At 45.6% G+C, this 26,070-nt stretch overlaps 1 protein-coding gene across 1 annotated transcript in view; it reads left to right on the top strand.

Moving 5' to 3' along the window:
* LOC141147984 (uncharacterized) overlaps positions 1-24,751 on the top strand; it is a gene marked incomplete at its 3' end in the record, with an annotated part of 183,235 nt that extends 158,484 nt beyond the window's left edge. The window contains 2 exon segments of the mRNA XM_073635139.1: positions 19,101-19,397; positions 24,424-24,751. Of these exon segments, the coding sequence (XP_073491240.1) occupies positions 19,101-19,397; positions 24,424-24,751 (625 nt within the window).
* Positions 24,752-26,070: the final 1,319 nt, after the last annotated feature.

The raw sequence follows: 26,070 nt of genomic DNA on the forward strand, positions 1-26,070 counted from the left end.
CTTATCTTTAGACTATAGCCATTTAAAGTATATATGCAAATATGGGTGTTACTAGGATATGCTGACATAACATTTTGAAACAGTATAAGAATGGATCAGATTCATGGTAGAATAGGAATGGAGTAGGGTTAACAAGAAAAAAGTAACCCAACACTTTGGAGAATGTAACATCAAGATGTCTCCTCCTCCTCCTTCTGAGACCATCACCATGCCACATGTTATCGATGTAAGTCTGGTCTTTGCTTATCTTTCTGAACAAATAAACAACCTTTCTGGAAGCATCTATGAACGAAGGATTCTTCAATTTCTACTAAGAAACTAATTCCTAAAAGTAAGTTGGAAATGCGGCCTTGGACAAAGTACAGAAACATATCTCCTATACACCCTACCCTCTAGGAGAGAGGACACTGATATTTATATAACATATAACACAAAGACATTGCTATACATCCAGAAACGCCCCTGGGAATAAGAATTGATAATATCTATAGTATTAGATATTTATACTTTTCTTTCACTGTCTGTCCTCCTCTTCAGAAGATTTCACCTCACTTTCTGTCCCAATGACAAATGTTTTTTGAAAATTTGGGTTTTTTTGTGGAACAAGGATTGGAAAGCATCAGTGGAAAGAAGAAATGTTTTTCCCATATTAACTCTTACAGGAGAGAATTTCCCTTCCTAGGGGTAGATTTCATCTCACTTCCTGTTGTCTCCTTCCGTTTGCAAGTAGGAGTCGTTTGTAAGTTGGATGTTTGAAAGTAGGGGCCTGCCCTATATACTTAGCAGGAATTTGGGCCTTAGGTGTTGTTGTGGCCATAACACCGTAAGCCCTCACAGGGCCCTGCTGTGAAATATTAGATCAGGAATTGTAATTACATGCCCCTGTTGAACAGGGGCAGAAAAATTGGGCCTTTGGTGGTGGTGGTGGTGCTGGTGCCACAACACTGTAAGTCCTCACTCGCTCTTGGTGGGCGCAGAAATGAGCCCTGCTGTGAAATATTAGATCAAGAATTGTAATTACATGCCCCTGTTGAACAGGGGCTGAAAAATTGGGCCTTAGGCATTGGTGCTGGTGCCAAAACACTGCAACCCCTCACAGATACTCTAATTGGAAAGCAGAAATGAGCCCTGCTGCAAAGTATTGCATCAAAAATGTTAATTACACGCCCCTGTTAAACAAGGGCTGAAAAATTGGGCCTTAGGCACTGGTGGTGGCGCCCAGAACCAAAAATGTTCTTACAAGCTATCAGCGTGATGATTGAGGAGGAAGAGGATAATTACTCAGGGAGAGTCACTCAGCATCAGCATAGGCAGTCTTTGAAGGGATCCGAGATTTTAAAAAAAATTATTCGGTTACATCAGCATCAGGTGCTTGGTAGCTGGTGGTGATCCAAGACTGATTCATTTTTATGAAGGTCAGTCGATCGACCGAGTCGGTGGACAGACGCACCCTGTGATCGGTTACAAAGCCTCCAGCAGCACTGAATGTGCGTTCCGAAAGAACGCTGGATGCAGGACAGGCCAGTAGCTCAATTGCATACTGTGCAAGCTCTGGCCAGTGATCCATCCTCAAGACCCAGTAGCCCAGAGGATTTTCGGTGGGAAAGGTGTCCAAGTCAGATCTTGCCCCTAGGTATTCCTGCACCATGTAAAACAGACGCTGGCGATGGTTGCTTGAACCGATCATACCTTGGGGCTGCGGGCCAAAAAATTGTCTGAACGCATCGGTCAGACGGCCACCTTCTCCACCGCTCCTTCTTTGACTGACCGAAGCCTCAGCAACACGTTGTCCAGAAACAGGAGTTTGTAATCTCCCAGTCTCTGGGAACGCGTTGCACAGACCTTTCTGCAAGGCCTCCCGAAGATGTTTCATCCTCTGCTCTCTGCGATGGCAAGATAAGGTCCGCAACCTTACCCTTGTAACGTGAATCAAGGAGGGTTGCCAGCCAGAATTGGTCCTTCTCCTTGATACCACGAATACAAGGATCCTTACGCAGGCTTTGCAGGATCAGGGAGGCCATGCAGCGTAGGTTTGCTGAGGCATTCGGTCCGGAGTCCTCTGGGTCACTAAGGACGACATGGTCCGCAGCCACCTCCTCCCAGCCACGTACAAGTCCATGTGTTTCTTGGGACTGATCCCTTAAAGACTGCTGCTGATGCTGAGTGCCAGGCTCCACCTCCATACTGACACAATCTTCCTCCTCCTCCTCCTCCTCCTCCTCTTCCTGTGTGATCGGCGGGCACGCAGGAACACTGTCTGGATAAAGGGGGTCTTGAGAGCTAAGGAAGTCCTCCACTTCTTGCCTCTGTTCTGCCTCAAGTGCCCTGTCCATTATTCCACGCAGCGTGTGCTCCAACAGGTGGACAAGGGGGACAGTGTCACTGATGCATGCACTGTCACTGCTCACCATCCTCGTGGCCTCCTCAAATGGTGACAGGACAGTGCATGCATCCCTGATCATGGCCCACTGGCGTGGGGAAAAAAACCAAGCTCCCCTGACCCTGTCCTGGTGCCATAGTCGCACAGGTACTCATTGATGGCCCTCTGCTGCGTGTGCAGCCGCTGCAGCATGGCCAACGTTGAGTTCCACCTGGTGGGCATGTCACAGATTAGGCGGTTCTTGGGCAGGTTAAACTTCTTTTGGAGGTCCGCCAGCCGAGCACTGGCATTATATGACCGGCGGAAATGCACACAGACTTTCCTGGCCTGCCTCAGGACATCCTGTAAGCCCTGGTACCTGCCCAAGAACCGCTGCACCACCAAGTTAAGGACGTGAGCCAAACAGGGCACATGGGTCATTTGTCCCTGTCGGAGGGCAGAGAGGAGGTTGGTGCCATTGTCGCAAACCACCATTCCTGCCTTAAGTTGGCGTGGCGTCAACCACCTCTGAACCTGCCCCTGCAGAGCTGACAGAACCTCTGCCCCAGTGTGGCTCCTGTCCCCCAAGCACACCAGCTCAAGCACCGCATGGCATCTCTTGGCCTGCGTACTTGCGTAGCCCCTTGAACGGCTACGGAGCACCGCTGGTTCCGAGGACAAAGCATAGGAAGAGGCCATGGAGGAAGAAGAAGAGGAGGGGCTGGAGGAGAGAGGTGTGTCACAATCATTAGCATTTTGGAGGCGTGGTGGTGGAACAACCTCCAACACTACTGCACCTTGTCCTGCATCCTTCCCAGCTGCCAGCAGAGTCACCCAATGCGCCGTGAAACTTAAGTAACGTCCCTGTTCATGCCTGCTGGACCATGAGTCAGCGGTAATATGCACCTTACCACTGACCGCCCTGTCCAGCGAGGCATGGACATTGCCTTCCACATGCCGGTAGAGAGCCGGAATCGGTTTCCGTGAGAAAAAGTGGCGTTTGGGTACCTGCCACTGAGGAACCGCACATTCCACAAACTCACGTAAGGGGGCAGAGTCTACCAACTGAAAAGACAGCAGTTGAAGTGCTAGGAATTTTGCCAAGCTAGCATTCAACCGCTGGGCATGTGGATGGCTGGGAGCAAACTTCTTTCGGCGGTGCAGCAGCTGGGTCAGGGAAATTTGCCTGGTACAATCTGACGTCGGTGTACCAAAAGCAGATTGCCCACAAGTACTTGGCTGTGACACACCTAATTCTACACCTTCATTCCTCTCAGTGCAGGTCTCAGAGAGGACTGAAGGTATAGTGGGGTTGGAGATCTCAGCTGATGAGGAGCAAGGAGAGGTCCTCTTTGTTCTTTGGTGTGGGTCATTTAGATACGCTTGCCAACTAACTTCATGGCAGTCAGAGGAAGGGAATATGGGGATTATGACGGTGCCAGGAAAAACACAGTATATTTTTTTAAAATAAATAATTTTTATTAAGACATATCGTGTATATAAAAAATATAAACAGAAAAATTACAAAGTCAAGGTGTGCATAAATGCTAAAAACATATCTGTAGTGAACTTCACAGGGCTTGGCCTCATGGGTGTGATGGCCAATGCGAAGGGTAGGTATTTTAATTATCCGACATGTTTCGCCAGTGTTGGCTTCTTCAGGGATAGGTTGTTAATACCTAGAACGCTACAATAATTCTGTGAAAATAACATAACAATCAGTAGATGTAATCGAATAAATGATACAATAGAAAAAATATCATTTAAATAGATATATATATATATATGTTTGCGAGCTGACAGTGTAGACTGACCTCCACCACCACCCAAAGGGCACCAAGAGAAAGTCCCCACACAACATCAGGCTGCCCAGAGATCCCCATCCCGAAACAATCACCCAACCAGACATTCTATAGATGGAAATGAGATACCTGCAAGTCACCAGGGGGGGCCCCCACACACCTCCAGCACTAAACCTCCAGCCAAGATCACAATGAGTAGCTGCAGGGGGCAGTAAAAAGGACCTGGCCAAGTATGTATCTAAAGAGGTATAAATTATTTAGAATAAGATCATTTATCATAATGTCATATTTTTCAAAGAAATCATATAAGTTCCAATAGTTGGTGGAGAGAATTCATTATATGGGACTAAAGAGTCTCCAATTAATGTACTTACAGAATAGTGCTCTTTAAAGTGAGTGGCAGGACACCGATAAGTCCTTCAGCTTAGAGAGAAACTTTAAGCAACAATAGGAGACGTATCTCTATGATTTGCATAAACAGGAGAAAAGTTTATATGCCACTTGTAAGATTATCTGGGGGGGAGAAGGTATAATCACAAAATGCACTTTGGTTGATCCATAGATAGATTACACCAGCGAAAAGCAAGGTAAGTACACACTTACCATTGAGTAGATATAAAGCGAAATGCTGGGCTAAGTAAAGCCTGCAGCCAGTGATAACACTAGATAGGAAAAACCAAAAAGCGAAAGATAGTAAGAGCAAGAAGTAAGTCTATTAAGGCGCCAAGCATTAAGGGTCCATACTAGTACCTACCCAGTCAAGTGGTGGTTGATACGTCGGTGTCCTGTAACATCCCTGGCAAGTGTGCTGGCCTGGGATGCCGGCATTCTTATGCCCCCCACACACGCGCGGCGTCTGACGTCACCGCACGTGTGAGCGGACAAAGGAAGCCACGGCGCATGCGCCCACCGCAAATCCGTCCCGGCCTACAAGATCCAGGAGGCATTGCGGTGGTGTCCATGGTGATGTGATCAACATCACAGACAGGACGCGGTGTCAGACGCCGCATAGAGCGGAGTGATACCTGGAAAAGAGTAGAAATTTCCAATGCGTCGTGGCTAAGGTGGGCAGAGGGAATTCCCTAAGCCCTTGGGTGTCCATACAGCTAAGTGTGTCCCCGGTAGGAGGCTAAAAGTACCGGATAAAGTGCATAAACCCCACATCGGGAAGCAGGGACTCAGGGACAATAGAGAAACCAGAAAGGGGATTGAGAGGGAATAAGGGAAGAGAAGGAGAAAAGGAAGGAGATGGGCCGGAAAGTAGAAAGACAGGAGAGGAAAGAGGCAAGGGAGGGGAGGAAAAAGAAAAGAAAGAAGGGGAAGAAGGGGAATGGGAAGGGAAAGAGAAAGCCCGAGCATCCGAGGGCACGGGGACGTCATCGAGGCACACAGAGGGAGAAGGTAAAGGTAGGCGAGAACAGTCCAGGGACATGTGTAAAACCCCAAAGAAGCGCCTGCACACAAGGCATGAAATTGGGACAGATTACAGAAGGAAAAATAAAGAGGGGGGGGGGTTTTTGTCCCTGGAGTGTGCTCACACAAGTCGCCCTGACAGCTCGCAAAAATCATACATAGGTAATAGTGATAAAGATTCATAAACTACCAATCAAACAGAGAGGTCAACATATAATTTACAATAATGTACAAAATAATAAAGTAAGTGTCTTAACTGAACATAAATATACCGTAATGTATCCCATAATAAGAGAAAGTATATTTTTTTCTCCCAAAGGAAAAAGAAAAGGAAGGGAAAGGGGGGGGCTGTGTCCCAATCCAACATAGCCAACTTATGCATGGGGAGGGCTAAGGGGAGGATTGTGAAGAAAACACATAAATAAAGTAAATGAATACAGTAAAACTTGATATAGTCCACATAACAGAGGAGTTTTTTATAGGAAGGGTTTGAAACTAATATTTTCATTGAGCCCAGGATATCTGGTGGCATCCAAAATGTGTATCCACTTGGTTTCTAACTGTAAAAGTTTCTGGTCAATATCTCCACCCCTTACATGTACAGGGATGTGTTCTAATGCTGTAAATCCTATGACATGGGGATTAAACTCATGATACTGTGCTATATGTCGATTAATAGAGGTAGAAGTCTTCCCTTTCAATAAGGGCTTGATATGGTCTCGAATCCTCACACAAAATTGGCGTTTGGTTTTACCCACATAGTAACTGCCACAGAGGCATGTGGCAAGATATACTACACCAATAGTCTGGCACGTAACTTTATGTTTAATTTTGTATGTCTGGCCATTGGGAAGCGGTTTCTCGCATGTATCGTAGATGAACTCACATGTGTCGCAGTGGCCACAAGGAAATGTGCCATGCACAGTTGAAAGACACTCAAGTTTAGATGTATGGTGACTCACCGTGACTTTATCCCTTAGGGATGGAGAGCGACGGTAAGTAATTTGAGGCTGAGACTGAATGTATTTTTTGATGGTATTGTCTGCTGTCAAGAGAGGCCAAAATTTACATAAAATGTCTCTTATTTCCTTGTGATGTTGGGAATATTGGGTTATAACCCGGACAGGCTGGACATCATCCCTATTTTTGGTAGAAAATATCAGTTTTTTACGATCCAATTTTCTAACTTTGTTGAAGGCCTGCTTTAGCAGGTTATGACTGTAACCTCTTCTTTTTAGTCTTTCATAAAGTTCATGTGAGGCCTTAAAGAAGTCACCTTCATCCGAACAGTTTCGTCTGATACGCAAGTATTGGCTGTAAGGAATGCTGTTGAGCAATGGTTTGGGATGGGCACTGTCAGCATGTAAAATAGTGTTCCCTGATGTTTCTTTACGAAACAGAGACGAGGAAAGATTTCCTTCAGAGTCCAATCGTATTTCCAGGTCAAGGAAAGTGATCCTTGTCTGGCTACACTCCATTGTGAACTTAAGATTATACGAGTTGACCGCAAGAGTGTCTATAAATCTCGAGAGATGTTCTCGAGTACCTGTCCAAAAGAAAATGATATCGTCTATATACCTGTGCCACGAGGTAACGTGGCACAGGAAATCGACCAAGTCATGATTAGAAAAAAGGTCTTTTTCCCACCCCCCCAGGTACAAGTTGGCGGTTCATGGCAGGTTAACATATGTCTGGTCAAGCATGTGGTACCCAAGCGGGAGATGTTTTGGCCACGCGAGATATGCTTGAGACATATGTTGCAAATAGCAGCGGTGCGATCTGATGCACTCGTCTCAAAAGAGGCCCACACCAAAGAACTTTTTGAATAACGCGCAGAGACTGCAGCGCCCTGCACATGTGGAGCTTTGGGGTGTGATGCAGTCAATGTGCTGCCCTTAGGCTGGCCCCTGGAGGGCATCCTGCCTCGTTGGTGATGTGCCACCTCCTCCTCCTCCTCCTCTCTCCTATCAGGCACCCACGTTGAGTCAGTGACCTCATCATCCCCTCCCTCCTCATCACTGGAGCAAACCTGGCAGTATGCTGCAGCAGGGGGAGCGTGACTGCCAGATTGCTGTCCTTCTTGGGCACCCCCTCTGTCCGTGCTCACGTTACTGCCTTCATCAAGCTCAGTATCATCATCAGAGCCTTCCAAATGCTGGGCATCCTCCTGGAGCATGTACCCAACACTGTGGTCAAACAGTTCGAGGGACTCCTCAGGAGGACATGGTGGGGCTAGGGAAGGAGTCACTGATGACATTGAGCCAAGGGAAGAGGCCGCTGCTTTGCCAGACAAAGTACCCTGGGCATGGGTGAGAGAGGATGAGGAAGATGAGGACGGCTTGGTCATCCACTCGACCAAGTCTTCCGCATGTTGCGGCTCAACACGGCCAGCTGCCGAAAAAAAGGCCAAGCGTGTCCCACGGCCACATGCTGATGAGGATGCACCGTCTCTACGACCAGCACTAGACACAGAGCCTGCTTGCCCTCTCTTATTGGCTTGTGACTGTCTGCCTCTCCTTCTTGGCCTTCCAGACATACTAATGGCCTGTAGCTGCACTAAGCTGGGATATATATATATATATATATATATATGTACTGATACTGCAGCTAGCAAAATCAACTGCCTGCCTGTAGTATGAGAACACCACCAACCTTCTACAGGTAGCTTTAGCTGAACACTGTGCAGAGCTCGCAAAAAACTAACTTGTAGGTTTAGCTGAACACTGTGAGCAGGACGCACCGCACTAACTTGTAGGTTTAGCTGAACACTGTGAGGTGGACGCACCGCACTAACTTGTAGGTTTAGCTGAACACTGTGAGGTGGACGCACCGCACTAACTTGTAGGTTTAGCTGAACACTGGGAGGTGGACGCATCGCACTAACTTGTAGGTTTAGCTGAACACTGTGAGGTGGACGCACCGCACTAACTTGTAGGTTTAGCTGAACACTGTGAGGTGGACGCACCACACTAACTTATAGGTTTAGCTGAACACTGTGAGGTGGACGCACCGCACTAACTTGTAGGTTTAGCTGAACACTGTGAGCAGGACTCACAGCACTAACTTGTAGGTTTAGCTGAACACTCTGAGGTGGATGCACCACACTAACTTGTAGTTTTAGCTGAACACTGTGAGCAGGACGCACCGCACTAACTTCTAGGTTTAGCTGAACACTGTGAGCAGGACGCACCGCACTAACTTGTAGGTTTAGCTGAACACTGTGAGCTGGACGCACAGCACTAACTTCTAGGTTTAGCTGAACACTGTGAGCAGGACACACCGCACTAACTTGTAGGTTTAGCTGAACACTGTGAGGTGGACGCACCGCACTAACTTGTAGGTTTAGCTGAACACTGGGAGGTGGACGCATCGCACTAACTTGTAGGTTTAGCTGAACACTGTGAGGTGGACGCACCGCACTAACTTGTAGGTTTAGCTGAACACTGTGAGGTGGACGCACCGCACTAACTTGTAGGTTTAGCTGAACACTGTGAGGTGGACGCACCGCACTAACTTATAGGTTTAGCTGAACACTGTGAGGTGGACGCACCGCACTAACTTGTAGGTTTAGCTGAACACTGTGAGCAGGACTCACAGCACTAACTTGTAGGTTTAGCTGAACACTCTGAGGTGGATGCACCACACTAACTTGTAGTTTTAGCTGAACACTGTGAGCAGGACGCACCGCACTAACTTCTAGGTTTAGCTGAACACTGTGAGCAGGACGCACCGCACTAACTTGTAGGTTTAGCTGAACACTGTGAGCTGGACGCACAGCACTAACTTCTAGGTTTAGCTGAACACTGTGAGCAGGATGCACAGCACTAACTTGTAGTTTTAGCTGAACACTGTGAGCAGGACACACCGCACTAACTTGTAGGTTTAGCTGAACACTGTGAGCAGGACCCACAGCACTAACTTGTAGTTTTAGCTGAACACTGTGAGCAGGACGCACTGCACTAACTTGTAGGTTTAGCTGAACACTGTGAGCAGGATGCACCGCACTAACTTGTAGGTTTAGCTGAACACTGTGAGCAGGATGCACCGCACTAACTTCTAGGTTTAGCTGAACACTGTGAGCAGGACGCACCCCACTAACTTGTAGTTTTAGCTGAATACTGTGAGGAGGACACACTGCACTAACTGTAAATAGTCTAGCTGCCTGACTGTGGTACTAATAGGATCAAAAGAACACCAGCAATTTTCTTCAGGTAGCTGTAAATACTGTAACAAGACAAGCCTGCCTGTCAGTAAGAAGATAACAGGAACGGATCTAGCTAAACTGAATACAGTGTGTATATAATTATATATATATGCAACACCTGGGATGCATATATATACACAATACACTGTAAGTGCAGCTAACTGACTGACTGTTCTGCCTAATCAATCTAACTCAAATCAAATGACACTGTCTGTCTCTCTCTCTCTTTCTATCTATGAACGCCGGAACACACACTACACAGGGCCGCCGTGCAGGCGGCCTTATATAGTGTGGGGCGTGTACTAAATCCCCTGAGCCATAATTGGCCAAAGCCTCCTTGGCTTTGGCCAATTACGGCTCTCTGTTCAGACGGCGCTGTGATTGGCCAAGCATGCGGGTCATAGTGCATGCTTGGCCAATCAGCCAGCAATGCACTGCGATGCCGCAGTGAATTATGGGCCGTGATGCGCCACACGAATTTGGCGCGAACGGCCCATATCGTTCGCAATTCGGCGAACGGGCGAACAGACGATGTTCGAGTCGAACATGGGTTCGACTCGAACACGAAGCTCATCCCTACTCCTTAGGTTGCCCAGAGTCTGTTGTAGGTTCTACTATCCAGCTTGCCCAAACTCCCTCATACTTTTCCTCACATCCTCTATTAGAATATGTTTCTCTATACAATGGTTAATGAGGATTTGCAACTTTGGCCAATCATAATAATACAGAGTGTGACACATATCAATGAACTTTTTTTTAACTGTTCTGTGACCGAAAAGCTCTCTCAATCCTCAGTAGTCTTGCTACCTCTAACCATACCCGGTCCTGCTTGCCTTTATAGGTCGGGTCCCTTGTATTAAAAATTGTAGGATGCCCACGTACAAGTCGGATGAGTTTTTCATTGTTCAAAGCATCCCTCAGTCTCTTGGAAGCCATCTTTCCTGCACTGTGAACACAGCTGTACAATGTCCTTGCTAAGTGGGCAATGTGCTTTGGGAGGTGACAATGCTTGGGAGGAGATTTTGAGCTGCAGGGATGGGCTGGGCCACAGGTACACAGCAGATAATGGAATGGGGGTGGAGTATAGGGTTAAAGTCGCACCTGAAGACGCAAAGGTCAGACAAAGAAATTACTTCCTTCTGACTTTTGTGGTTTTAACATTGCAGTCTATGGCAATCATGTTGCAAGGAAGATGCAATAAAGTAGTGCAGGAACTATTTTTTTTTTGGCACTGCAGCTTGTGTCGTAGCAATTAAGATGGCACCCATTTAAATGAATATGTGTTGACTGTGTCTGTGTAGCACGTCGCAGCAAGTCTAATGAGAAATTTACAGCAGTGTGAACCAGGGCTAATACAACTCTGTATACATTATTACATCACTAGATGTATTTTATTTTTAATTGCAAGCAGTGTAGGTACCTGAGTGTGACTTGGTGTCAGCCTCTTGCAGTTACTGTACAGCAAAGATTAGGCTCTGAGAGAGTGAACGTGTACAAAGAGTCAATCAGTTTAGGTGATGGCAAGGAGCATGCTGATAGGAGGAGAGAGCAGAGATGAGCTCACCAGTGTATTGCTTTACCTTCAATATCAAGTCAAAGGGTGGGTGCAGAGAAGAGACCTGTAAGTTTTACTTCACTGCAGTATAGAAAGTAGGCCTCGGGTCCTCTCCCCTTCCAGACAGGGCTGAGCTGTAGGGCAGAAAGAGCCACGTGACTCACAGGCATTGACAGACAGAAATACAAATGCTTTCAGTACATCAGTTCCCAAATATGTGGGCATTTTTTTCTACTTCTGGATACAGAGAAGAGGGATTAGAACAGTTCTTTATTACTGTGTTCCTATTAGGGAAATTCACTGTCTCTGTTTGTCCTGTTTACTATTATCACCGAGAGTAGGGATGAGCCGAACACCCCCCTGTTCGGTTCGCACCAGAACATGCGAACAGGAAAAAAGTTCGTTCGAACACGCGAACACCGTTAAAGTCTATGGGACACGAACATGAATAATCAAAAGTGCTAATTTTAAAGGCTAATATGCAAGTTATTGTCATAAAAAGTGTTTGGGGACCTGGGTCCTGCCCCAGGGGACATGGATCAATGTAAAAAAAAGTTTTAAAAACGGCCATTTTTTCAGGAGCAGTGATTTTAATAATGCTTAAAGTCAAACAATAAAAGTGTAATATCCCTTTAAATTTCGTACCTGGGGGGTGTCTATAGTATGCCTGTAAAGGGGCGCATGTTTCCTGTGTTTAGAACAGTCTGACAGCAAAATGACATTTTGAAGGAAAAAACTCATTTAAAACTACCCGCGGCTATTGCATTGCCGACAATACACATAGAAGTTCATTGATAAAAACGGCATGGGAATTCCCCAAAGGGGAACCCCGAACCAAAATTTTAAAAAAAAATGACGTGGGAGTCCCCCTAAATTCCATACCAGGCCCTTCAGGTCTGGTATGGATATTAAGGGGAACCCCGGCCAAAATTTAAAAAAAAAAATGACGTGGGGTTCCCCCTAAATTCCATACCAGACCCTTCAGGTCTGGTATGGATTTTAAGGGGAACCCCGCGCCAAAAAAAAAAAAAAAAACGGCGTGGGGTCCCCCCAAAAATCCATACCAGACCCTTATCCGAGCACGCAACCTGGCAGGCCGCAGGAAAAGAGGGGGGGACGAGAGTGCGGCCCCCCCCCTCCTGAACCGTACCAGGCCACATGCCCTCAACATTGGGAGGGTGCTTTGGGGTAGCCCCCCAAAACACCTTGTCCCCATGTTGATGAGGACAAGGGCCTCATCCCCACAACCCTGGCCGGTGGTTGTGGGGGTCTGCGGGCGGGGGGCTTATCGGAATCTGGAAGCCCCCTTTTACAAGGGGACCCCCAGATCCCGGCCCCCCCCTGTGTGAAATGGTAAGGGGGTACAAAAGTACCCCTACCATTTCACTAAAAAACTGTCAAAAATGTTAAAAATGACAAGAGACAGTTTTTGACAATTCCTTTATTTAAATACTTCTTCTTTCTTCTATCTTCCTTCATCTTCTGGTTCTTCTGGTTCTTCTGGCTCTTCTGGTTCTTCCTCCGGCGTTCTCATCCAGCATCTCCTCGGCGGCGTCTTCTATCTTCTTCTCCTCGGGCCGCTCCGCACCCATGGCATGGGGGGGAGGCTCCCGCTCTTCTCTTCATCTTCTTCATCTTCTTCTCTTCTTCATCTGCTTCATCTTCTTCATCTTCTTCATCTTCTTCATCTTCTTCTCTTCTTCTCTTCTTCTCGTCTTCATTTTCTTCTCCGGGCCGCTCCGCAACCCATGCTGGCATGGAGGGAGGCTCCCGCTGTGTGACGGCGCTCCTCGTCTGACAGTTCTTAAATAATGGGGGGCGGGGCCACCCGGTGACCCCGCCCCCCTCTGGCGCACGGGACATGACGGGACTTCCCTGTGGCATTCCCCGTGACGTCACAGGGAAGTCCCGTCAAGTCACCGTGCGTCAGAGGGGGGCGGGGTCACCGGGTGGCCCCGCCCCCCGTTATTTAAGAACTGTCAGACGAGGAGCGCCGTCACACAGCGGGAGCCTCCCACCATGCCAGCATGGATTGTGGAGCAGCCCGGAGAAGAAAATGAAGAAGAGAAGAAAAGAAGAGAAGAAGAGAAGAAGATGAAGAAGAAGAGAAGAGCGGGAGCCTCCCCCCATGCCATGGGTGCGGAGCGGCCCGAGGAGAAGAAGATAGAAGACGCCGCGGAGGAGATGCTGGACGAGAACGCTGGAGGAAGAACCAGAAGAGCCAGAAGAACCAGAAGATGAAGGAAGATAGAAGAAAGAAGAAGTATTTAAATAAAGGAATTGTCAAAAACTGTCTCTTGTCATTTTTAACATTTTTGACAGTTTTTTAGTGAAATGGTAGGGGTAAGTACTCCCTTACTATTTCACACAGGGGGGGGGCCGGGATCTGGGGGTCCCTTTGTTAAAGGGGGCTTCCAGATTCCGATAAACCCCCCGCCCGCAGACCCCCACAACCACCGGCCAGGGTTGTGGGGATGAGGCCCTTGTCCTCATCAACATGGGGACAAGGTGTTTTGGGGGGCTACCCCAAAGCACCCTCCCAATGTTGAGGGCATGTGGCCTGGTACGGTTCAGGAGGGGGGCCGCACTCTCGTCCCCCCCTCTTTTCCTGCGGCCTGCTCGGATAAGGCTCTGGTATGGATTTTTGGGGGGACCCCACGCCGTTTTTTTTTTTTTTGTTTTTTTTGGCGCGGGGTTCCCCTTAAAATCCATACTTTAGGGGGAACCCCACGTAATTTTTTTTTTTTACAGTTTGGCCGGGGTTCCCCTTAATATCCATATCAGACCTGAAGGGCCTGGTATGGAATTTAGGGGGACTCCCACGTCATTTTTTTTTTAAATTTTGGTTCGGGGTTCCCCTTTGGGGAATTCCCATGCCGTTTTTATCAATGAACTTCTATGTGTATTGTCGACAATGCAATAGCCGCGGGTAGTTTTAAATGAGTTTTTTCCTTCAAAATGTCATTTTGCTGTCAGACTGTTCTAAACACAGGAAACATGCGCCCCTTTACAGGCATACTATAGACACCCCCCAGGTACGAAATTTAAAGGGATATTACACTTTTATTGTTTGACTTTAAGCATTATTAAAATCACTGCTCCTGAAAAAACGGCCGTTTTTAAAACTTTTTTTTGCATTGATCCATGTCCCCTGGGGCAGGACCTGGGTCCCCAAACACTTTTTATGACAATAACTTGCATATTAGCCTTTAAAATTAGCACTTTTGATTTCTCCCATAGACTTTTAAAGGGTGTTCCGCGGCATTCGAATTTGCCGCGAACACCCCAAATTGTTCGCTGTTCGGCGAACTTGCGAACAGCCAATGTTCGAGTCGAACATGAGTTCGACTCGAACTCGAAGCTCATCCCTAACCGAGAGCGAAAGTGATGGAAAATCCAAAATTCTGGGTTGTCTCCAGAATAGTAATATAGTGGAAATCTTCCAATTAGGACACTGGGGACAATAGGAATACTAGTTCTGCTGACCCTGGTACAGGGATTATCTCACTTTGGAGGGACTTCCTCTCACTCCCTGTTTTGGCCTTAGACAAGAAGTGGAGGGAGATCCCCTCAATGGGACAAAGATGGCAAAAATAACAGACAGGAGTTATAACCCCCCCCCCCACACACACACACACACTATATTCACACTTAAAAAAAAGTTTTGCAACTAGTTCCTCAACATACTTTAATGTATACATTTAACTGTTTCCTGAGAATTCAGTTTTAAACTTTATGAATCTTATTCTAATGATCCCTTGGATTTTACCCAGAAATCTGACATCCATACTGAGAGGTGGGCCTTGTCTGCTGAAGTTTTGGTTTTCAAAATTAAAATTACAAAAATATGTTCTTTACCCTAGCTAGCTAACACGTGAAAGTCTTAGACCAGAAGCTGGTTACTTGATTTGACAGATGACATCCTGACCTAGCTTGATGAGCCCATTCACATCACATGCATTGGGCTGTGCTGGGCAGCCAGTCACAATGCATAGTCAAAAAGTTTTGTCCCCTTCCATACCACCACATATAAAAAAGTAAGAAATGTAGTACTTTTTTCAGCACTACTTGGTGAAGGAACAGATAGTGCTTCACTTGGTAAATGCAGTGATGTACTACACATTTGGTAGTTCAGCCTGAAGTTGACCGCAATTTGATTCAGAAGGTTTGTCCTCCTTCAAACTCCTTGATTCATATAGAAGTTTCAAAAGACACAAGGATGACCCTTCTTCAATATATGATTCTAGGCTTTCTCTCTTGCCAACAGAAATTAGCTACATATTTGTTTCTGATTGCTAAACAGACAAGAGCCAAAATCATTTTCCAGAGAGTTAAGGAATGTATGAATAGGCTGCCAGTTAATAAGAAACTATCCACTATTCTCAAGGACTTGCAAACAAAATTTGTAAAAATATGGAAATTGTGGCTTAGATATGCTTTTCCATTTTTGAAAACTTCTAGCTGAGATATTTATAGTCCTTCACCTGGCATTTAGGCACCAGTTCATGTGGGATATGTTATGTATCCCTTCCCCACCACCCATCCCTCTGTGTTGTCCCTGTTCCCTGACCTCTATTTCTACCCTCTTAAAACCTGTCTTGATTCAACCCCCCCCCTCCCCTGCCAGGCATTCTCACTCCCCCCCTGAAGTTTATCCTATATTTTTTTCCTCTTCCCATCCCTTCCTCTACCCCCTTTCTCCATCTTTTCGTTCCCAGACCTACATTTTAAACCAGTGGATTATGCCATACATTCATATGAAAATTTTTAGCATATTTGATGAATTGATGAATGTCGTTCAAAAGTACTTCAAAATTCCATTTGTTTTTAACATTCCCTTTTGGAATAAATGAAATGTCACTGTTAGAAATTCGCTTGTTTACAAAAAAAATTTCCATTCTGCTCCTTCAAATTTTCTTGTCACTGTGTTCAAAGAGGAAGATTGCTTTGACACCACTAATGATTAGAAATTTGAATGAATATTAAAAAAAAATAAAAAAATAACATTTTTAAATTAAATTCACAGGTCCAAATAACCACTTCAATGTCCAGATTCTTCGCCTCAGGTGTGCCACCTGAAAACGTGCCCATGTAGTCACCACCACCTCCACTCATGCGGGTATACTCTCACCTTCCAAGATGGATCTTCTAATTATAAAAAGTCCCCCTTAAAGCCGGGACAAGTTCTATTGGAAGATTCAGCCTTATTCTACCATATGCTCAACTAAGTTAAATCCCAGGCTATTGCACAAAATAAAAATAAAATATGTATGTAAATATAAAATATTATTAATTTTATTTTTATTTTGAGTCATTGTCTGGGATTTTCCTTGGTTGAGTGGAATAAGGCTGAATATTCCAATAGAACTTGTCCCAGCTTTATGGAGGATATCCAATAGAACTTGATATCCAATAGAACTCCAATAGAACTTGTCCCAGCTTTATGGAGGACTCCACACTTTTTATAATTTGAAGGTCCACCCAGGAAGGTATACCCGCACGAGTGGAGGTGGTGGTGAATACATGGGCACATTTGAGGGTGGCACACCTGAATTGAAGAATCCGGAGATTTCTTGAAGTCGTTTTTTGGACTAAGGGACACCAATTTTTTTAGCGTGGTATCTTTGTAGTACATTTTTTCATAACATCTGTTTTGTTTATATATTTGAACATTCTGGTTTATTTATTTAATGCAGCACGGTGCATTTGTATATATACATATTCTGGCAGAGTTTTTAATTTTGAAACACCACTGCTTTCACATTGCTATTTACTGGAGCGAGTGTGATATTTTTATTTACATTAAATTCTACTAGTATATACAGTAGGCAGCTTAAAGCTTTAATAATGAGCCACAACTACAGAATGCACCTCGCTCAGTGCAACATGTGTGAAAACAAATTATAATGCATGGAAAAAACATTGGATAGGTAAAAACAAATTCAATGTTTTCTTTTACAATTGACATTAACAATCGCAGTGCATACATGGCAATCTTACAGTGTAGTTATATTCCCTGTGTTGTTTGTTTGCATAACCCTATAATGATGAGCTCACATGATGTAGCTGCAGTTTGTAGTGTCATGGCTGATCAGTTCCATTATGTCCATATATTCATTCACCTAGCTTGTCCCTGTTTGCAATAGGGGCAAGACAGCTTATTGTTCTGGGTATACAACGTCCACTCCATTACCTTTACTTGTGTGTTGCATTACAAATATGTAAGGGCTAATGTGATGAAAACACATCTCTTCTAGCATGGTGATCTCTCTGTGAATGTTCTGCCTGTTTGTGGCTATGTCAGATCTAATTATTGCACCTGCACTAGTGCTAGACTGAGAGACCCAGAGATTGTGGGATTTGTAGTTTCTTCAAAGGAAGTGTCAGCTCTTAGGCTGGATTCACTCCTATGCATTTTTCGTGCTTTTTGCATTTTGCAGATTTGCACTACAGAACATGTTCCATAGGAAACCATGTTAAATGGAGTGTAGTGCAAATCTGCAAAATGCAAAAAGCTCTAAAAATGTATAGGTGTGAATCAAGCCTTATGCCCTGTACACATGGTCAGACATTGATCGGACATTCCGACAACAAAATCCATGGATTTTTTCCAACGGATGTTGGCTCAAATTTGTCTTGCATACACACGGTCACACAAAGTTGTCGGAAAATCTGATCGTTCTAAACGCGGTGACGTAAAACACGTACGTCGGGACTATAAACGGGGCAGTAGCCAATAGCTTTCGTCTCTTAATTTATTCTGAGCATGCATGGCGCTTTGTGCGGCGGATTTGTATACACACGATCGGAATTTCCGACAACGGATTTTGTTGTCTGAAAATTTTTAAGCCTGCTCTCAAACTTTGTGTGTCAGAAATTCTGATGGAAAATGTGTGATGGAGCCTACACATGGTCGGAATTTCCGACAACAAGGTCCTATCACACATTTTCCGTTGGAAAATCCGACCGTGTGTACAGGGCATAAAACTACAGACAGAGGTCATGCATTATTCTGTACAGTGGAATGCCTCATGTCAAATGAAAAAAAACAAAGTGCTGACACTGAAATGTAAAGATTACTTTACTCTAGGTTGTGCATTCAGGGCAACAAATGCCACCATGACACTATATGATCAATCCATATCTTATGCTGGTAAAGAACACAAGGTGCAAATAAGAAGGTTTATAATGCCTTTAAAGCCATCACTAGTTGTTGCAAAATTCACATCATATTGTACTTTTTATACTACTACCTAATTATAGGCTATTTTTGTTGATTCCATGTCATGAAAAGCCGCTTACACACGGGCGGACTTTTTGACCGGACTGGTCTGAAAGACTTTCCGACGGACTTTCAACTGACTTTTGACGGACTTCCGACGGATTTTTTAACGAACGGACTTGCCTACACACGATCACACCAAAGTCCGACGGATTCGTACGTGATGGCGTACACCGGACTAAAATAAGGAAGTTGATAGCCAGTAGCCAATAGCTGCCCTAGCGTCAGTTTTTGTCCGTCGGACTAGCATACAGACGAGCGGATTTCTGGGTCCGGCGGAGTTACGACGTAAAGATTTGAAGCCTGTTCCAAATCTAAAGTCCGTCAGATTTTCGACTGGAAAAGTTCGTTGAAGGTCCGATGAAGCCCACACACGATCGGATTGTCCGTCGGACCAGTCCGGTCGAAAAGTCAGACCGTGTGTACACTGCATTATAGTTACATTTCATTTCCAAGTACCTGATTCTGTTGTTGTTGATTTTCAGTGGCCCCGGTGGTAACAGATTCAGTGAAATTAAATCTGTGTGAATCTGAGGAGGTGCTCTGCTCTGTGCGCCTGGAGAAGTTCTTTCCCAAAAACATCAATCTTACATGGACATTTGGAGAAAACAAATATATTCTATACACACCAAAGAAAACTCTTCTAGTAGACGATGAAATGGAAACATTCGGTGTTATCAGTGAGTGCAAAATTCCCTGGAATCAGCTAAAATTTCCTGTACGGGTCACCTGGGAACACGAGTCTATGGCAGAACCTCAATCTAAAGAGCTACTTGGACCAGGTAATGACCACAGAACACAAGGTAAAAATGTGCCATCAGTAACACAAGGGATCATTTATTTATTACAGGAACTTATATAGCACCATCAATTTATGTAGCGCTTTACATATATTATACATTCACATCAGTCCCTGCCCTCAAGGAGTTTACAATCTAAGGTCCCTAACTCACATTCATACACATACTAGGGCCAATTTATACAAGAGCCAATTAACCTACCACCATGTCTTTGGAGGGTGGGAGGAAACTCTTACAGGTACAGGGAGAACATGCAAACTCCATGCAGATAGTGTAATGGTTGGGATTTGAATCAGTGAACCTAGTGCATCTATGTGGTAGTGCTAGCCACCGTGCTGCCCATTATCTTTTCAAGAGCAATACAAATCACAAGGATAATATAGAAAGTATAACGGAGCTTATGAGAAGATGTAAAGCATCAGAAACATTAATATAATATTAGAAGGTGTCATACAAGTTATGAAACTATGTAACAAGGGCACATATTACAGAGGACGGCAATCTTCAAAGCCCCCCCGCACACTCACACCTCGTTTATATGAAAAGAAAACATAAACCTCTTTGAAGGCTCAGAGAACTTAAAGTGTTACTAAACCCACAAACTGCAGTCACTAAATCTGGTTTTCCACAGTACACAGAACATGGAAATGCAATTATTTTAGTAAATATAATGCTAAATACCTTTTCTCATCAGCAATATATAGCAGTCTTGTGACTTCTATCAGTTCCTAGTAAAGCTTGTAGGAGGAATTTTCATTCTCCCCTGGCCCTCTGTCCGGACAGTGCTGATTGGCCCTGTGCTGATCACATGCACTCTCCCAAGAAAAAAAAAACTCTCTGGCAGGGGCGTAACTAGAAATCACAGGGCCCCATAGCAAAATGTTGTATGGCCGCCCCCCCCACACAAAAAATGGCGGGGCTTAAATTAAATAGTGGGCATGGCTTAATGGGCGTGGCTCAAAGGGGGCATGGTTCAAGTCTGAGAAGAAAGAAAGAAAGAAAGAAAGAAAGCAGCAATATATGTATTCCGGAAAGTTTAACAATCAACAGATGCTCCAAACACCTGGTGTTAGTGCTTCAATCATCACGGCACCATGGTTGTTATGGTGTCAGGATGATTAAAGCGCATTATTTCTATTATTACATTGTAATATAAAATGAAATAGTTCAACTCACCATAATGCAGAATCAGTGGGAGCCCTGAGCGTGTCACTAGCCACGTCGCCTGCCACCAGATGCCATCAGGCATTCCCAGTAGAGCCCCTCCTTACATCAGGCATTCCCAGTAGAGTCCCTCCTTACATCAGGCATTCCCAGTAGAGTCCCTCCTTACATCAGGCATTCCCAGGAGAGTCCCTCCTTACATCAGGCATTCCCAGTAGAGTTCCTTCTTACATCAGGCATTCCCAGTAGAGTCCCTCCTTACATCAGGCATTCCCAGTAGAGTCCCTCCTTACATCAGGCATTCCCAGTAGAGTCCCTCCCTACATCAGGCATTCCCAGTAGAGTCCCTCCTTACATCAGGTGCCCCCAGTAGAGTCCCAACTTATATCAGGCATTCCCAGTAGAGTCCCTCCTTACATCAGCTGTCCCCAAGTACCAGTGGCGTCACTAGGGTTGGTGTCACCCGGTGCGGAAAAACATGGCGTTACCCCCCTCCCCCCATAGTCCTCCCTCAGTACAGGCCCTCCTCCATCAGTATAGACCCTCCTCCATCAGTACAGACCCACCTGGACAAACCAGCCCCATCTGTAGAGACCCCCCCCAGGACAACTCAACCCCCTCCATTTGTACAGACCCCCTCCAGGCGTACAGACCCCCCCCAGGACAATTACCCCCCCAGGACAATTCACCCACCCAGGAGTACAGACCCCCCCAGGACAATTCACCCCCCCAGGAGTACAGACCCCCCAGGAGAATTCACCCCCCCAGGAGTACAGACCCCCCAGGACAATTCACCCCCCCAGGAGTACAGACCCCCCAGGACAATTCACCCCCCCATTCATGCACCTGTTCAGCCGCCCAGAGAGTTACTTGCTCAGACTGTCACTGACTCTCTGGGCGGCATGATGTGATAGGAGGCAGCCAGTGAGAGAGACAGCTGAGTCTCATGGCATGGCGCCGGGACCCAGGACTCTCCATCGGGCATCGACGCCGCTCAGGACTCACCGTGCTCATCTCCGCGCCTTTTACAAAACCAGGAGGTGGAGCCTGGGTGGCAAGAAAGCGCCCAATAGAAATGGAGCTCCATTTCTATTGCAGCCGCTTTCATTGCCACTCGGGCTCCGCCTCTTGGTTCTTCTTTAACTGGTCTTCTGTAAAATGGCGACGGAGACAGAAATGACCAGTGCCGCGGACCTCTAGCAGCGACAAGGGGAAAAAAAAAGTTGGCAAGTACAGTAAGCATTCCTCATCCTCCCCGGGCCGCACTCGGCTGCGGGCCCCATAGCGCCCGCATGGGTCACTATGGCGGTAGTTTCGCCACTGCTCTCTGCCAATACACTCCAAACTGAGCATGCCCGTCCACTGGCTCTGTAAATATCAGGTTCTTTTTTTGACACAGTGGAAAAAGGGGAGGATCAGAGAAGGCAGGATCAAACAGCCTTTATACACAATGCAAAGGATTACCCCTTAGGTTCCACAGTGTGTATAACAAGCATGATTTACTGCATATACACACTGATTTTACTGTTGTGGGTTTAATAACACTTTAAATAACATCTTCTGACCTATTTGGATTGGACAACAGTCTATTGTTTATGATAGCACCTGTTATATTATGGCACTTTAGTCTCAAATTCCTACTGAAAATATCAGTTCTCCTCCTGTGCCTAGGCACTCCTGTGTCTTCTTGAACATCATAGCTGTATATCTGTAGTGTGGGATCATCTAAGGTATTGTTTCCTCTATTAATCTCACTACATTTGAGAAGAGTGAGATTTGGTGGAGCCACTATTGTGCTGCTCATTGATATCCTTAAATATCTGATCTACACAGCGGTGTCTCTATTAATAAAAAAAAAAACAGAAAAAAAGTGTTAAAGCAATACTATGAATAAAAAAATTAAAGAAAATAAATTTCAATGAAAGGCTTATGCCGAGTACACGCGATCAGGATTTTGGTCGGAAAAAGATATGATGGCTTTTCCAACGGGATTCTGCTCAATCTTGCCTTGCATACACACAATCACACAAAAGTTCACTGAACTTTCGACCGCCAAGAACGCGGTGATGTACAACACTACGATGAGCCGAGAAAATGAAGTTCAATGCTTCCGAGCATGCGTCAAATTGTTTCTGAGCATGCGTAGGAATTTTGCGTGTCGGAATTGCTACAGACGATCGCATTTTCGGATAGGAACTTTTTCAGACTGAAAAATTGAGAACATGCTCCCAATCTTTTGCTGGCTGGAATTCAGCCAGCAAAAGTCCGATAGAGCATACACACAGTACCATTTTCCGACCAAAAGCTCTCTTCGGTCTTTTTCTGGCCAAATTTCCGATCGTGTGTACGCGGCATAAGGCTGCATTCACACCTGAGCGTTTTCAGCTCATAAAATGCTCATATCAAAAATATTTAATTGGCCCCTGTTCACATCTGAGCGTTCTGTTGCCCGAAGCTCAAAAAAGTACATGAGCTTCTTTTTAGACAGGCGTTTTTCTGCTTTTTACATTGGTGACCTTTTGACCTGTATAAAATTGCAGCAAAAACACGGTAAAAAGCGCTGCAAAATCGCAGTAAAATCACGCAACTTTCAGCCTGAAAACCAAACAAACACTCAGGTGTAATTGCAGCCTAAGCGCCCTGTGCACCATATGTTATACAAGAGGCCACCAGTACAATAATTTACTGCATTCATCCATCCAATATGATCCATGCAAACCCTGTACTCACCAGACAACATCGACCCTCTGCTGTATAGCACAAGAGTCACCCCCACTTGTAAATATCACCCTCCCGGGTCACTCCAATGTCCTCCTTGGTCTCTCTGTATCTGTATTCCAGATCCTCCTTCAGTCCTCACCAGTCAGCCTATCATACAAATAGTTGGCATCCTCCTCTAGAGCAGCTTTGACATTTCATGTTTAATTCAGTGTTTGAAAAATATTTTTTGCTTCCATCACTTCCTGTGGATTATATCCCAGTACTGACCCCGCTACTCCACTGATCTCTAACTGATTATAGGTCCTGTGCTGAGCGGCCGGCCTGATGTATTTTGAACATAAGAGCTCAGTTGCTCAGGAGGGTCACTATTCTGAAGATGCTTTGCATTTTCTGAATGAATGCAAAATGTTCTCTGATTGGACAAGGTGAAGAGTGAGGCCACTGCCCTGGCTCTATATTTCATCCATTCAGAGAATGCTTTGCACTCATTCAGATAATGCAAAGTATTCCCTGAATGGCATCCATGCTTAGTGCCTGACCTCCTGCATTGAGTATGCATCAGGACCTGGACGGATGGGGAGATCACTCTAGTAGTGGTATCTACTTCACTGATTTCCAGCATCAAGGGGTATGGAATATACATAGTTACATTGATCCAAGCTGGACCAATGTAACTATGTGAAAATATACCATACCTGGAATTTATTTTTAAAGTACCGTATTTTTCTCTCCATATTCTGAGCCAAATGGCGTACTAAAATATTTACCGGTGCCAATTAAATGCAGCCTGAGCTGTGTCATACAATGCAGCCTACCTGTGCCTGGTGAGGACGTCATCACATTCGCCGCGGCCGCACTCTATTCAGCCTGCTCCGTCTTCTGTCTGTGACAGGCAAAGCCGAGTGACAGGCTCAGGATGACAGGATTGCCCGACACTCACCAGAGGCGGCTGCCCGGTATTCTAAAATGGTGGCGGGGGGGGTCTGTACTGGTCAGTATTCGCTCCATAAGACACACAGGCATTCCCCCCCCCCATTTTTTGGGGGGGGAGAAAGTGCGTCTTATGGAGCGAAAAATACAGTAACCTGGTTGATAACATTATTGCATTCTGATTGCTTTACAGATTTTCCTTGGTGCCCCCAAATTGAAGCACTATATACACCTTACCTGATCCTCAACACTGTATGCAAAATACAGTGTAGAATCTCTGGATATTTCCCTAAGGATCTGACCATCAATTGGTTTAAAGAAGAGGAAGAGACAAGGCAGCTTGTTCCTTTTACTAATGGCATAAACTACAGGATTCCTCAACCTCAGAGACAGCCAGATAACACATACAGCTGTACAGCCAGTCTATACTTCACCCCAACACGAATGGACCACAGATTAGTATTCATCTGCAAAGTAGGACATCCCAGTCTGAAGGAGCCAAAAGAAGAAAGAATAGGACCACTAAAAATAGTGGGTGAGTGATCTGAATTAGAAAATGTGTATCCTGGCTGCACATTAGCATTTATCTGATGAAGAACTTACAGTGATACTACAGTACCTGACCGCGAGATTGTGTTTCCAGCGCGATCCTATCACGATGGTTCTCGGCGATAGGGTGCTGTGCATCTCGCGCTGGCTCGCTCATTGGGAAAGGAAAACTGTGTTTTTTTCCTTTCCCGATGAGCGACACGCATTGCTGACAGGTGTCTGGTATGAATCATGAGGGGGAATGCCGCGCCAAATTTTAAATAAAAAACCGGCATGGGTTCCCCCCCAGGAGCATACCAGGCCCTTCGGTCTGGTATGGATTTTAAGGGGAACCCCCTACGCCGAAAAAAATCGGCGTGGGGGTCCCCCCAAAATCCATAGCAGACCCTTATCCAAGCACGCAGCCCGGCCGGTCATGAAAGGGGGTGGGGACGAGTAAGTGCCCCCCCTCCTGAACCGTACCAGGCCGCATGCCCTCAATATGGGGGGGCGGGTGCTTTGGGGGAGGGGGCACCAACACCCTACCTCCAACTGACAGCCATACTGCGCACACCTTACCTCCAACTGACAGCCATACTGTGCACACCCTACCTCCAACTGACAGCCATACTGCGCACACCCTACCTCCAACTGACAGCCATACTGCGCACACCTTACCTCCAACTGACAGCCATACTGCGCACACCCTACCTCCAACTGACAGCCATACTGTGCACACCTTACCTCCAACTGACAGCCATACTGCACACTTCCTCAGACTAACAGGTACACTAAACAAAAAAAGGAGGGAGACACAAATTAACTGTATTGGTCACACAAGAAAACATATTGTATTTATAAGAAGGACAGAGCAAATCTGTGGATTAGGAAGTAGAAAAAGTACAGTGTAATTTAAGTCCCATACACACTATTAGATTTTCTGCAGATTTTTGTCTTCAGATTTACCAAAAACATATAATATGAGGTCAAACATTAGTCCAACGGACGCTGACGGACTAAAGCTGGCTGGTAATCCGATCGTGTGTGGGCTTCTCCGGACTTTCAACGGACTTTTTTAGCCTCAAATCCGACGGACTTTAGATTTGAAGCATGCTTCAAATCTTTACGTCGTAAGTACGACGGACCCCGAAGTCCGCTCGTCTGTATGCTAGTCCGACGGACAAAAAAACGACGCATGCTCATAAGCAAAAACTAAACGGAAGCACTCGGTCTAGTAAAACTAGTGTTCGTATTGTAGGTAGCACATTCATCACGCTGCAAAATCTGTGATCGTTGAATGCAGCGCATTTTA

The sequence above is a fragment of the Aquarana catesbeiana genome, linkage group LG06 (genome assembly GCF_042186555.1).
Source record: "Aquarana catesbeiana isolate 2022-GZ linkage group LG06, ASM4218655v1, whole genome shotgun sequence".
Classification (NCBI taxonomy): domain Eukaryota; kingdom Metazoa; phylum Chordata; class Amphibia; order Anura; family Ranidae; genus Aquarana; species Aquarana catesbeiana.